Consider the following 13,801-nt stretch of genomic DNA (forward strand, 5'->3'; position numbering starts at 1 on the left):
TGTTCCGCTTACTTTTTTTTAACTAGACTGCTTTTATGCGTTCAAGCACAAAAATGAGTGGAACGCCAATGTATATCGTTGCACACTTTGGCATCTGGTGTCTTCTAATTCGTTCAAAGTGGATATGCCTTGCGAACTCGCCGGCTGTACTTGGCAAAATGCATTATGAATATATGTGCTGTAAGGTTGTTAATTTAGGACATAATTAGCAGAAATTTGTTAATCGGTTGATTATGCGTTTCGATTTATCGTGCAAGTGATGTCCGCCTGTTTGAGTAATCCAGTGAGTAGAACTGTGCTATCTGCCACAGCCGATTAAAAAGAAAATCCGTTCAGTCTGAAAAAAAAAAAAGAACGCCCGATATATACACTCTTGCATAAGATTACAACTCTTGCAACAGATTATGCATGTATGTATAATCTGTTCTGCGTAATCGGATAATGTGTCACGACATGAAACCTGTAAATATGTCGACTCCATTCTCTAAAGAGCACAAACGGCTTAATGGAATAGCGTATGATATTGAACGGCTTCTTTCAATTAATTTCTTACATTTGGGCTGCCGATCCTTGCGACAAACGTCAAACATCGCCTTCGTCCTCGTAGCATCGCTGCGTCTACGTCTCGCACTGTGCAGTCATATGAACTGGTGATTGCATTTCGGTGTATAGTGCATAAACAATAAACATTGCATGACATTAAATGTTTTTTTTTACCTGTGCGGTGCATAACAGTGACGTGAGATTACATATTGCATATGATGGGCCATGCTCTACAGTGGCGTAATGCTGACAATTAAGACAGGATGCCGATTTGTAGACTTACCACTCTTCTGAACCGCTGGCTTAGTGCAAAAGGGAACTGTTGCAGTTTTTTTTCTCCTGTCTTGTATGACTACTTTCGCCCAGGTGACAAATAGGTCGTGATAGATATACGAACAAGCCGCCCGTCCAGTGCGCGATCTTCTAAATTAAGCTGCACGCGACACGCTCTGTCGACGGGGCTGCCCCGCTCGGCTCATCGTTCCGGGTACAGGTATAGTGCACTCACTCTCCGGCAATACCTGTTGCTGGTGTGTCCCTTGTAGCTTCTCTCTTTCGCCGAACGTGGTGTCATCACTCCGGTCGTCGTTTGTGGCCGCGCATTCCCGGCCCGCTCTCGTCGACGTGCGTCTGCGCCGGCGTGGGCTGGCTTGGCGCCGTGATTGGCGGCGCGTCGCGTCACGTGGCTGGTTGTTCACCTTCGCCGGCTAGCGCGCGCCGCCAGCCGCTGGCGCACAGGCTGTTGCCGCTGGCGCTTTCGCTCGCGGCGTGAGCGGCGGCTGGAGTGTTTTATTGCGCTGGTCCGCGTGTGTCTGTGTGTGCGCGCGTTATGGTGTTGACGTCTCGCGCGTGCCGGCCGCCGGCCTCGCACAGCACGTTGGCCGTCCAGAAGGTCGGGCTCGCCGCCGTGTCCCGCAGGTGAGAGATGACGGTTGCCCGCGGTGAATGGGAGGAGGGAGGGGTCTACCTCCGATGGGTACCGAACGAATGCTTGCCGCAGTGATGTGACCTTCTTAGCTAGTACTCGCCAAATAACTATCCTGTCGGATGATCTACCCTTCGTAATTAAGGCGATGAGCAAAACGAGAACAAGGTGAAAGCCGGAGCCAACGTTTCGACAAGTGGGCTTGTGGAATCCTGTGCCTCGTAAACACTTGGGCCAAGCCCATAGCTGAACATCGTACCTACGCCTCAAAGCGGGAGACGGCTCGAGATGAACGTCAGGCAATTAGGTCAACTGGCAGCAACGATCAGGATCAAAACGAAAGGAAATTTACTGCTGTTATGGTGCATTCTTCCTCATAGTAGGCTGTCTTCTGAGAGCGCACCGGTTTCTGCTTAACGGGAGGTTGTCTTTGCAGACACACTTCCGCATAACCGTAACTGTTGCGCTAACGTCCGTGAGGCCGTGGCTGGGCCGTAAGTTCTGCCGTGACGAATTAAGTGAACAAATATTTCTGTGCACGTCAGAGAATCCCGGTGTAACTTCTGCCATGGCCTGAGCTTTGGCATGTAAAATTCCGCCACTGGACAAATGTAGGCTACGTTTTAGAATAAAAACAGTGCAAAAGACAGGACAAGAAAGAGACATACCACCCTTTGGTGCCCCGCCATCTCTCTTTCATGTCGCGTCTTTACGCTGTATTTGGTCTAAAACGTCATGTAGTACCAATTAGCGCAACCACAATCTATCCTGTGGGTGACGTCTATTTTTATCCATGGTTCTTTGCATATTTGTGCCTGCAGTGCACCAGGGCAGCATATACGCCTAATATGACACGTATGGCGCAAATAGCTTGGTGAGCGTTGACCGCTGTGACAATGCTGTGTAGCGTGTGCGTGTGTAATACTCTGTATGCATTTCCCCTTGTGCTGGTGCTGTACTTGCGACTTGACGATGCTTTTGTGCGATGAACGTGCGTGCCGGTTTTCAGTAGGTCTAGTTTTTCCTGCTTGGAAAAGATCACTCGGACAGACGTGCGCGTGGACTGCGTAGCGGCCGACCGAGCGCTGCGATGGGAAGTCCTCTTCCCATCTGACAGCGGCGCCTGTGTATCATGCCGGGTCGAATCATCGCCTTGGCATCTCGCGAGGAAAGTGGTGTCGGAGCAAAGATTTACCACGGCGCAGAATACCGATGTGCGTGCATGAGAGAAAGGTTCTCGACTTGAGGTCCATGCTGCTTCTGTCGAGAAGTCCTCATTTCATCGCAAGAGAGGGCGGCGACCGCGCGTTAAGTAAGGGTAATAGACGAGTTTTACGTTAGGGTATACCCAAGTCTTTGGGGACGCATACCGTCGGGGGCACAAGAGTATGCAAAGAGAGTACCAAGGAACTCGCAGGGGAGTTACGGATTTCGCATACGCTAAGTGGCTTGGATACGCTATTTATGAAACTCCCCAATACTGCGATAAGAAGCGTCTGTGTCACTGCCGCCCGCGCCCCACCTCGTCGTCGTGTTTTATGTGTTACAGCTTCAGCCGATCTTTCTCATTTTTAAGTTTTTTTTCTCTCCCAAGGTTAGTCCAACATCGTCGAACAGAGATTGGGTGTGTTCACATTTAGTTTATACGAACGCACGTTTCTTCTCGTTTCTTAGCTAAATACTGACCAGGTGCCCTTTTACTGCACATTTTGTCCCGTCACTTAGGTGATTGCGACGACCCTCCTTATAGAAATCAAAATGGTCTCAACTAAGAACTTGACTATGCGCTCCTGTATGCATAACTGGTGTTGCTGATAACAGAACGGAAATGACTAAAGGGCGGACTAATTTGGGGGGGGGGGGCGTTCTAGATCGTGCATTTAGAGTGGTTGATATTTGTGTATGTCGCAGCTGGTCATAGAGAGAAAACGTTGATGGCAGGTTACGACCATAATTTAGACACCGGTGTGCATTGGGAGGGGGGGGGGCTGCCGTGGCATGGTGGAGCTCATTTTGTGTGCGGCTATGATGGCGGCGTGATGGAAAAGATTGCAGCAAGTCTTATATGAATTTGGAAAATGCGCTCGGGTTATGGAGCGTTATGCGCGAGCAGGTGTAAAAAAGCAGCATGAGGTCTTTATGTGAGGTTGGCCTTTCTTGCTTTCTTTTTCACTTTCTTTCTTTTTTGTGAGAGCGAGCGGACCAAAGGAAAACAGTTCAAAAAAGGAAAACAGTAATAACAAAATTAAGTCAGAAGTTACCCACACTGCTCTCCCTTGAGCGTCCCTTTGGAGCGAGCTTTGCTGGCGCCTTCCGAACGAATCCCCTTGGGGCCCGATGATTCGCCGCTGGCCATCGGGTGCACGCACTCTCCTTGGCATCGGATTCCTATCTGCCGTGCGGGACGGAGGAGAGGGAGACGCGTTTGTCGGTCACCTGGCAGCAGCGCGCTGTTCCGCGGCCATTGGCCGGCTGTGGACGACCGCGCTTCCTCGCCGGCTTTTTTCCCCGTCCGCGCACGGGCGTTGTCACGCGCCGCGCCTTTTTCGAGCGTGCGGCCTCAGCGGTCGTGAGTCATGTCCCGGGTCAGCGACTCGGGCGCCGTGCCGTTCCGCGTAATGGTTCAAGGACCGTTCGGAATGAGCTCTGTTTTGGCCCATTGTCTTGCCGGGAAGCCCAGCGGCGGGCGGGGGCGCGCATTTGACTCTGCCCCGCCTGTCACATTTTCGGTTCGGCTTGAGCGGTCGCCCGGCGCTTCGTTCCGTTCTGCCGTCGAGCGCAGGGAAGGAAGTTATGCTGGGCCACAGACCCAGGGATGTTTCCTCTGTCGCCTCTGTGTATACGTCATCTCGTCTAGTGCCTTGCGCCGCTCTCCAGTGCGCCGTACCGCCACCTGTCACTGTTTTCAGGGTGTCCACCCACTGGGAAAACCAGGAATTCTCAGGGATATTGAATAGTCTGGAAATACTCAGGGGGAAACTCGGGGAATTTGTGCTTCTATCGGGGAAAATTAGCCATAATTTTTTTGAAAGGGAATGAAAGTCGCGCTAATGCTGGCTCGAGTAACGTGGATGAATCGTAACGAGTCGTCTTTGGCGCCGTGTCGTCGGCTGCAGGAGTTGCCACTATACAGTCAACGACCGATTTACCGGACGCCCGATTTTTGGGACATGCCCGATAATGCGGACGGCTTTGCGGCACCACCACCTACCCCATAGAGTCAATGTATAAGAACGTCTGAAAGTTCGGACGCAAGAACCCTTCGCCGTCCGCTTTTCCGGACTTTTTGCCGTGACCGCAGTTCCGAAACGGCATTAATCAAAGCCACCACCGCCGCTATTCTGATTATCACGCCGCCTCGAACCGGCGCTCTCGCACGCAGATCCGCTGGCAGCCGTCGCCACCACCGCGGCAACGCTAGGCATAGCTACTAAGACCATCGCTGCTGTTAGTAATTCGCTGCTGTTAGCAATGACGCCAATTCAGCCTTTGTATTCCTCGCCAAAGCACGGCGCGTTGCATAATGCCAGTTTCCGAAAGTGAGCTTCGCCTCAATACACAACTTCATCAACTTCAAAATTTCTCCTGTCACAGTACGAACACCGACATGCCTTATAAGTGTACTGACAGGCCTTCAGAGCTTTTCCAGACGTGCCCGTGGCGATTTTAGCCCTGAAGGGCAGTAAAAGACGTGCATTCATTTTTTTCGGACGTTTCGGACAACCCCTAGGCAGTCCGAAAAAAATCGGACGTTGACTGTACAACTGAGCAAGAGGATGCTTCAAATGGTCCGTGGGGCGAACGCGCTGCGGAAGGATGACGAGAACAGAAAGGACCCACGCATTGAGGAATGAACGGGAAAGGAAGCGTGCCGCCGCTTCTTTGAAGGAGCGTGAACTCAAAACGCCGACCCTCATCCGAACTTAAACTTTTTAAAGCAGTGAAACGCAACACTGAGGCGTTGTGCACCGGCTGAGAAAATAAAGAGCTTTAGGTTAGGGGACGCAAGCGGCTGGCGTACGCTAGAACTAGGGGCCGCGGTACTGCGCATGCGCAGACCCCTACGTCTAGGTGTGCGCTTGCGCAGTACCGCCGCCCCTAGTTGCGTACGCGAGCCGCTTGCGTCCCCTAACCTAAATCTCTCTTATATGTCAGGACAGCTGAGGTTGACTTTCCAGCTGCTGAGAGAGAATCTCACTTGTGACAAAGATTGGGCCTCATACCTATGAGCTTGCTATCAGTTGATAGAAATAGCTCATATTCGAAAATATTTGCTTCTGTATGCATCTCTTTTATTCGTATTTGAAAATGTTCGACTCGATTTGCAATGGGCTTTACCATTTTGTTTCGAGGAAATTTTATTCGCTGTGCATATTACTAACCCCGCCCATCTGTCTTTTTGAATAACGTAAGCACGAGACCTTACTATTCAAACTGGTGTCAACCCGTCTTGACATAAAACGAAGTTCTGTGTCACTCAGGGAATTTTGCAAAGGCACTCGGGGACTACCGGGAAAACTCAGGGAATTTGGAAATGTCAACTTGGTAGACACCCTGAAGTTATTCTTAGTAAAACATTTTCTCTGGTGAATTGGTTCATAACTAAGAAGGAGAAAGCACTAGTGCAAAAAAAAAAAAAAAAAACGAGGTCGAGAGCAGTACACAGGATTGGTGATTACTTCAACTAAGCTTTATTGAAGAAACGTGACATTAAAATACAGCACGAGACCGGCATCGGGTATCGCATTCGTGATGAAACAACCAGTCGACGATCAAACCGATTGACCACTAGGACCCCCAAAGTAACCACACCATAGCCGTACACCATGACATAACCGTGCAGACTAGTGTAGCAGAGGTCGTAAGACACAATTAAGAAAGCACTGTTCGACATTTGCCTTTAGAAATTTACGTTAAGGTAAGTAAAAAAGATGCACATGCGCTGACCCGCTATCTAATAAAGGACCTACCAAACAAGACTCAAAAAGGAAACGCTATGTCGGCTGCCATAATCCTATAGGAATACATATCAGTACATAAAACCATCAGTTGAACAATTAAAAAAAAATACTTCAAAAAGTTTTCAGTGTATTAAAGAAGGCGGTGCGTCAATTAAACTTGGGCATGTCCTTCCAGGAAGGCGATTTCAATGTCACTAAGGGCTTAAAGAAGTATTGTTATTACTTTTTTAAAAGGAAGTTTGGGCCCTTGAAATGGTCAACCGATGGCTCGATGCGGTAAATCTATGCGGCCGAAACAGGTGTAGTGCATTTGGACTCGTAGTACTAGGAAAGCTTGCACATACTCTCTTAAAATGCATGTTAGCACCTTCAGATGTTTTGTTTTGCTACTACAAGCTACAATTACAACTTATTAATTCACCTTTTATAGACGCGTAAGTATGCTTGCTTTGTAGTCTGTACACTAACGTTTGCGTAGTTTGTCACAAAACACATTAGTGAAGGCTCCGAGTGGAAAAACTCGTGATCGCGCGACCAGAGGCAAATGCCAAGTGTACGGAACTTCTCCGGCAGCTTCTCCCTAGGGTAACTTGCCGATCTTACCCATGCGTGCTCCCAACAACCCTTCAGAGGCCAGTCGTGAAACGCAGCACTCTTGGAACCTCGCGCTCGCTGTTGGGATTCGGAGGTTTAGAAGTCTCCTCCTGGACGCCCGGTTCAACTCGCAACCAGGGCGGTGCCCCGAATATTGCAACGCCAGCCAGAGTAGCGTGCTGCGTGCTTCAGAAGGGCTGACGCTCGATGAGAAACCTTATAAAAGGTTTATTTTCTACATTTACTTTACAAGTGGCAGGAAACGAGAAACGGATACATAATTGCTCAGAATGTTCTAAATCGGAATGTTCCACAACCCACCTCGTGCTACTGAGAGAGAGAGAGAGAGAGAGAGAGAGAGAGAGATTGACTGGAGAGGAATAGACGCTATTTTCTGCAGCCATGTGGTGCTCCTTTTAAACGTTCCTGTCCTCAGTTCCTTGGGTGAGCGCAACGCGGACATGCCTATTCGCAATGCACGCGGAGAATAGGTGGCGCGCGAGGGGATCCATGATGGCCGGCACAGAGATTATCATGATCGCCGACTGCGCGTCCATGTCGTAGCTCACCGAGCTTATTCTCGTCGGCTGCGGTAAAAAGTAGCGATGACGCTACATTTTTGCAAAGCAGTTGTCTTTAGCAGGCATGATGCATCACCTTATAACCTGTAAAAATTTGTTTAAAAAATAAAAGAGAGAAAATAAAACGAAGCCGGTGCCTTTATAATAAAAGACAAGAAATTTCTGAACGCCGGCTATCTCATTTGTCGCGGCGTCCGTCAAGGCATGCAGGGGTGAGGCTGTCACTCTTCAAGGGTTGTTTGTAGAGTCGTCGTATGTTCAAGGCGAGCCTAATAGGAATTCGAGTTTATTTCAAAATTAACGCGCCATTCGTTTTCCGCTGGCACTCGAAAACTAGACACAGCTGTCTAACGGGTCTACACATAATCAACTGCTGTGGTGGCGTCCCGACAGCCTTATAACCTCGTACGGACTCGTACGGCGCGGACTCGTTAGCTCGTCTTTTCGTGCCGTCTTGAACGTCCCCCGTTCACGTAAGATACAGCAACAACGTCGTGAAAGCGTAATGCTTTTGTGATCGATTTCGACATTTGTGATCGATTTCGACATTTGTGATCGATTTCGACAATTCGCATTTTGCTTACCAGTGCCATTCAAGAAGTATTTGGCCCCGACAAAGTGCACGATACAAACCTTCATTGGCGCCGTCACATGCATGCCGATCGGGAGCTTCACCGGCCACTACTCTTTAGACACGTGTCCGTAGAAAAGGAATGAACACTTATTTCATCCTTCGCCGCTCGAGTTCGCTGAGGCACGCAACATATCCTGTTCTTCAATGGTTTTATTTTCATGGCGTAAATACAAGCTGTCAACACATCAGAAAGGCGCCCGCTCAAACGGAGCGATACGGAGACACTGTGCGGATAATCCGTGAAGTATCTTTCTCACTGGCCACTCCGCGGCGCGACCGTCCGTGGCCTTCCTCCACGATTTCGCAGCAGAATCCGCTGGGAACGGAAAATGACGCTGTAGATTGCCAGGCCGTTAGCAGAGCGTGCGCGCGCACTTTAGGTGGCGCGACCACGATTTCACGGGCTCATTCTCGTGTGTTTGTGTTATTGTCTCGCTGTCAATCGTTTCGTGCTTTCGCGCAATAGGCACACAGTATTACGCGGACACGCGCGCAGGCTCCGAGATTACCCATTGTGCTCAGCGCTTCGGTCGTCGGGCCAACAATAACTCCAGTTTCACCTCTATTTCTCACAAAGGCCTCGGTATTTTGGTTGGACTCCGACCTGACGGCGGCGACAGTTTTCTCGAAAAGACGCGTGGCCAGCAGAGCGTTACCAGAGTAGGGTGCGTCCGGCGCGCGAGGAGGACACACAGGAGAGCTGCGGTGACCTGTTCCCGAGAAAGGAGCACACCAAACGTGAAGTCGCCGAGCTGTGGTTTCACCTGGGAGAGCCTATATTTTCACCTCAACAGCTCTGGGCCATGTGGCCGCATGCGAAAACGTCACCGTGGCTGTGCATGGCTGTGGCTACGGCTTAACTGGCTGCGTTTCGTTTACGACTCGTGGGTTTCGTGGCTTAGAAAGTAAAAGCGTGGCGATTTTTTTGACCGCGTAAGGTTTGTCGTCGCTCCTGCCGTGCATTTGTTTGAGCCTTGTCGCCGCGCTTTAGCGTACACTTGTTCGAGTTTTGAAACGCGCTCTTGATCTTGTGCGCTACGCTGAATACTGATAGTTTATTATATTCATCGCTAAGCGATGAAGAAATCGTAAGGTCACACCCCCTGGGCCTTGAGAGGGATGAACGCAGCTGGAGCGGTTAGGTGAATCCCTTTTCGGCCTAGGGGTTCCACTCGAGGCGGATCACGCGGGTGCATCGAATATAAGATCCATTAATCAGCCACTCAATCTTCACAATTTAAAGCATTGTATTTGCACTTAAGAAAATGGAACCGGCATGCGGACTCACTGGCGGACTTCACAAGTAAAGTTCGGATCTCTGTACGACGTGTTGAGGGTAACGGAAAATGGCTGCTGGGTGTTCGTGAATCAATTCCGGTAACTACAGACAGGATTTATGGCTCTAGACTACATCAGTTTGGTCAGTGTTGGCGTATAATTCCAGCAAATGCACTTGGAAATCTTAATACGTGCTTCCAGTTTCCAGGTCGCGACGTTGCCTGGTAGTGTTCCCCAGCGTTCGAAGCTTTCGCAACACATTCCACCATTGTTTAGCACTTTCCTTGAAAGTAAGCTCCCTATTCAGAAGTTTGACTCGACAGCACTAAAAAAATAGATAAACAAATAAATAAAAAGAAAAGAAAACGAAGCAACTCTGACGCGTTCATGAGAAGGCGAGTCATCGGTTTGGCCGAATTTCCCGATGCGCTCATTCGCCAAGCTGTCACGAACCGTGCAAATTATTGCGATACTTCGTCACTCCCGAAAGTGAACAAATGCGATCACTAAACGTCACGCGCATGCCACGGTGCAATTAGTTGAATTCGCGCCTCCGAGCATACGTTTTATTTTTTTCTAAGGTTTTTTTGTGACGCTTTTTAAACAAGACGCAACCAGTTGAAGCCACAGCCATGCACAGCCACGATGACGTTCTTGCTGAGGTTAGGTGACCCCGAGCTGTTTAGGCGCAAAATAGGCTCACCCGTTTCACCTTCGATCACAGCTGAACGAAATGAATCCGAGGGAGAACCGGCGTCAGTCGAGTCACCTTGCCAGTGAAAACTGCGACTCAACGAATACATGGTAAACAACATAAAAAATAAACGCAGACACGAAGGACTGGGAAAGAAAGTTAGGGAGAGAAGGAAAGATTAGAGAAAGCATAAGAATGTGCTCTTGTCACTGCACCACCAACATAGCCCACTCGCTAGGCAGTTTCACCGTATAAGGATGGCCAGAGTCATTTCATAGCTATTGAGGGACAAAATTTTCTCGGACGCCTTTAAAACACTATTACTTCGATGACTGGGTCCTCAACTTGTAGCGTGCCTCCGTCGCCCATGAGTTCCTTTCGCGTCCGTGCCAGTTGATCGCCTCGACATGTCGGCGAGGCTTTGCATTTTCGAGCTGCGTAGGTGACCGAACGCCTTTTGTGCGGGCGCCTCAGTGGTCGGGCTCTTAAGCGTCTGCTTTGCATATGTGTGCGCAAAATGCTCGTTCATCCTTGGCTCTGTCAGGACTGCGTAGCCCGTGTCTCGCGAGGGGGCGACTTAACGTTACATTCGGGGCATCCACTTTTTTTTTCCCTCGCCAAGGCCATGACGTCGGGTACTCTGCGCGCGATCCAGACTTTACAAGCTGATCGGGCCTCAGTAGTAGTGTCTTCAGAGCCTGACGTTTTCCCTGCGGTCATCTTTACCGAAAGAACCTCGTAGTCAGCTATTTTTTCGTGTATCTCGTGTTTTCGTCACAGTCAGCAGTCACAATCAGCTATGTCACAATCAGCTGATGCTCATTGGCTAAGACAGTGGGTATAAAGCCCATAGCTCCAATGAGGGCTCCAATGAGGCGTCGCGCCGGACCCTAAGTCACGCATAGGTGAGTGTTCCCAAAAGGGATCTATGTAGCGTTATACGGCCCTGCGATTGAGAGCCCAGGACTTAGTGATTTTCAGCAGTGTTGCCTCGTGGTGGACGATGGCAATGCAGTTTTTGCTCTCCTTTTTTTTCTTTTTCCTGGCTGGATTCTTGCTACGAAGCGAAAGGCTCTCGAAGGATGAAAGTTCAACTTCACGGATAGTAACGGCTAAGAGGAAGTGACTGTTAAAATAAAACGCATTGTTGCGCTAGCTGGTTCATTATAGCAGCCAACGATGCCAGGGAACACGAGGGACAAGAAAGGAGGCCGAAACGATCACAAGGCGGACTGGCACGCAATTTAAGGTTATGTCGTGATCGCGCTGAATAAATGCTGCTTGGCAAGAACCGAAGATACGCATCAAAACAATTACTAATGAAAACCTATTGCAAGTACATATCAGATCCCCATAGGAAGCAGACTCATACCTTCTCTGATAGCCTAAGAGAGGGCATATGCTGTCTTGTAATCGTCTGGGTCTCCTTTCTTGTTCCTCGTGTTCTCTCGCGACGTTTTCTGTTGTTAATACAAGCGCTGCTGATAAGTAGTCGTCCACTTGTCACGGTGGTAACCGTGCTGTGGCAACGTTCTGTATTACGGGGACGTTACCTATAACGAGGCGAGGCTTGCTCACATGGCTACGCGAGTGCTACTTTCTGCACGATCGTGATTAGGAACTGCCGGAACGACCTACGTTTTGCGGACTCTCCTCCGTAAGTACCCTTTAGCGATGTGAAGCGGCGCGAACGACCTCAGTCGCCTCAACATAAATTTGCTGTTCCATAAGGGTGTGTTGAAGAAACAAATAAATCCTCCGTCGTAAAGGTCTACTTAAGAGTGCACTCTGAAAAAAGTTTACACCCTTTGGGGTGTATATCTGCCACACAGCAATACAGTTTTAGTACTGCGTACGTTGCGTACGTAACATCGCTACGTTCTGCAATGTGCGCATATGCAGAACGCAACACGAACGGTACGTGATGCGTACGCGGCCGCCGCGTACGCACGCATCAGATTCTTGCGTGCGTACGTGGGGAGCCTTGCGTGCTGCTCTCGTGGTTCTCGTTTGTTCGGGAGAGCGCGAGAACAACGGCGTCTATAGTTCGACCGATGGTTCGACGCACTGGCGGACGCGGTCGACGCGCCCCGACGCGCCCAGCGTCTAACGACGTTCGCCCCCGCTTACGTACGTAGGCATTTCCTAGTACTAAAAGCCCTGACGCGACAAGCGCTGCTACGTTCCGCAAAAGGCTTGCGTGCTGCGTACGTATCGTCATGGCGCAGTACGTGGCAAGATATACGACTCAAAGGGTGTAAACTTTTTTTAGTCTGTTGCTTAACATGAGTCAATTCGTATATGTTTAATGTTAAAGAGCCCCTGAACCGGTTTGGACAAATTTTCTAGACGTGTGGGGTACAGCTAAAGTTAATCATTCGCACCACAATATGTGTGAAGCGTAAGAGATCTACGGACGATTACAACTTGCCCTCCATAGCCATCCATTTTCTCCTCAACTCGTTCGCCAAGTGATCAGGACTAAGCTCCGCCTTCACTGGCTCTGCGTCATGATGGCACATCGTGTCGTCTACTTCCGGTTCTCTAGGAACGAGCGCGCGAAGCCTCTCCAATCTCACGGGAAGCTGCTTGGCAATCGGTCCCAAGCGAGAGCTATCGAAGCAGCGTGCGTTGCGAGCATTCTGTCGCAGCGCCGAATGTATCTGGTATTCCGGTAACCACAGGCGAGCTGGGCGTTTCGACGAAACGGTGGAGGCATAAACCCACGCTGATGAAGCAAATTGAGCGTAGACGTACGTGAGCGGCCTGATCGGTCCAGCAACATGTTGGCGCAGAGCTTAACCAGCCAGACAAAGAGCGAATATTCTGATCATCATCGGCCTGGTTTTATGTCCACTGCAGGACGAAGGACTCTCCCTCCGATCTCCGATTACCCCTGTCCTGCGCCAACCCATTCCAACTAGCGCCCGCGAATTCCCTAATTTCATCGCTCCACCTTGTCTTCTGCCGTCCTCGACTGCGTTTGCCCTCTCTTGGCACCCATTCTGCAACCCTAATGGTCCAACGGTTATCTAACCGGCGCATTACATGACCTGCCCAGCTCCATTTTTTTCTTTTAATGTCAATTAGAATATCAGCTATACCCGTTTGCTCTCTGATCCAAACCGCTTTCTTTCTGTCTCTTAACGTTATACCTAGCAATCTTCGTTCCATCGCTCTTTGCGCGGTCCTTAACTTGTTCTCAAGCTTCTTTGTCAGTCTCCAAGTGTCTGCCCCATATGTCAGCAGTGGTAAAATGCACTGATTGTACATCTTCCTTCTCAATGATAATGGTAAGCTTCCAGTAAGGAGCTGACAATGTCTGTCGTATGCGCTCGAACCCATTTTTATTCTTCTGTGAATTTCCTGGTCATGATCAGGGTTCCCTGTGATTAATTGACCTATGTAAATGTACTCCTTCACAGACTAGAGGCTGACTGGCGATCCTAAACTCTTGTTCCTTTGCCTGACTATTGATCATTATCTTTGTTTTCTGCATATTAATCTTCAACCCCACTCTTACACTCTGTCTGTGAAAGTCTTCAGTCATTTCCTATAACTCGTCTGCAGTGTTGCTGAATAGAACGATAT

At 49.5% G+C, this 13,801-nt stretch overlaps 1 protein-coding gene across 4 annotated transcripts in view; it reads left to right on the top strand.

The window, feature by feature from the left end:
- The window catches only part of LOC142566249 (dnaJ homolog subfamily C member 7-like), a 134,389-nt gene that overhangs the window by 22,019 nt on the left and 98,569 nt on the right, over positions 1 to 13,801 (top strand). The window contains exon 1 of one of the 4 annotated variants that reach the window (XM_075677100.1): positions 1,314 to 1,461. The exons of the other annotated variants lie outside the window; for them this stretch is intronic. Within the exon in view, the coding sequence (XP_075533215.1) occupies positions 1,373 to 1,461 (89 nt within the window). The 5' untranslated portion in view covers positions 1,314 to 1,372. Of the gene's footprint in view, positions 1 to 1,313; positions 1,462 to 13,801 lie in introns of those variants that run through there. 4 annotated transcript variants of the gene reach the window in all.

Source organism: Dermacentor variabilis, chromosome 1 (genome assembly GCF_050947875.1).
Source record: "Dermacentor variabilis isolate Ectoservices chromosome 1, ASM5094787v1, whole genome shotgun sequence".
Classification (NCBI taxonomy): domain Eukaryota; kingdom Metazoa; phylum Arthropoda; class Arachnida; order Ixodida; family Ixodidae; genus Dermacentor; species Dermacentor variabilis.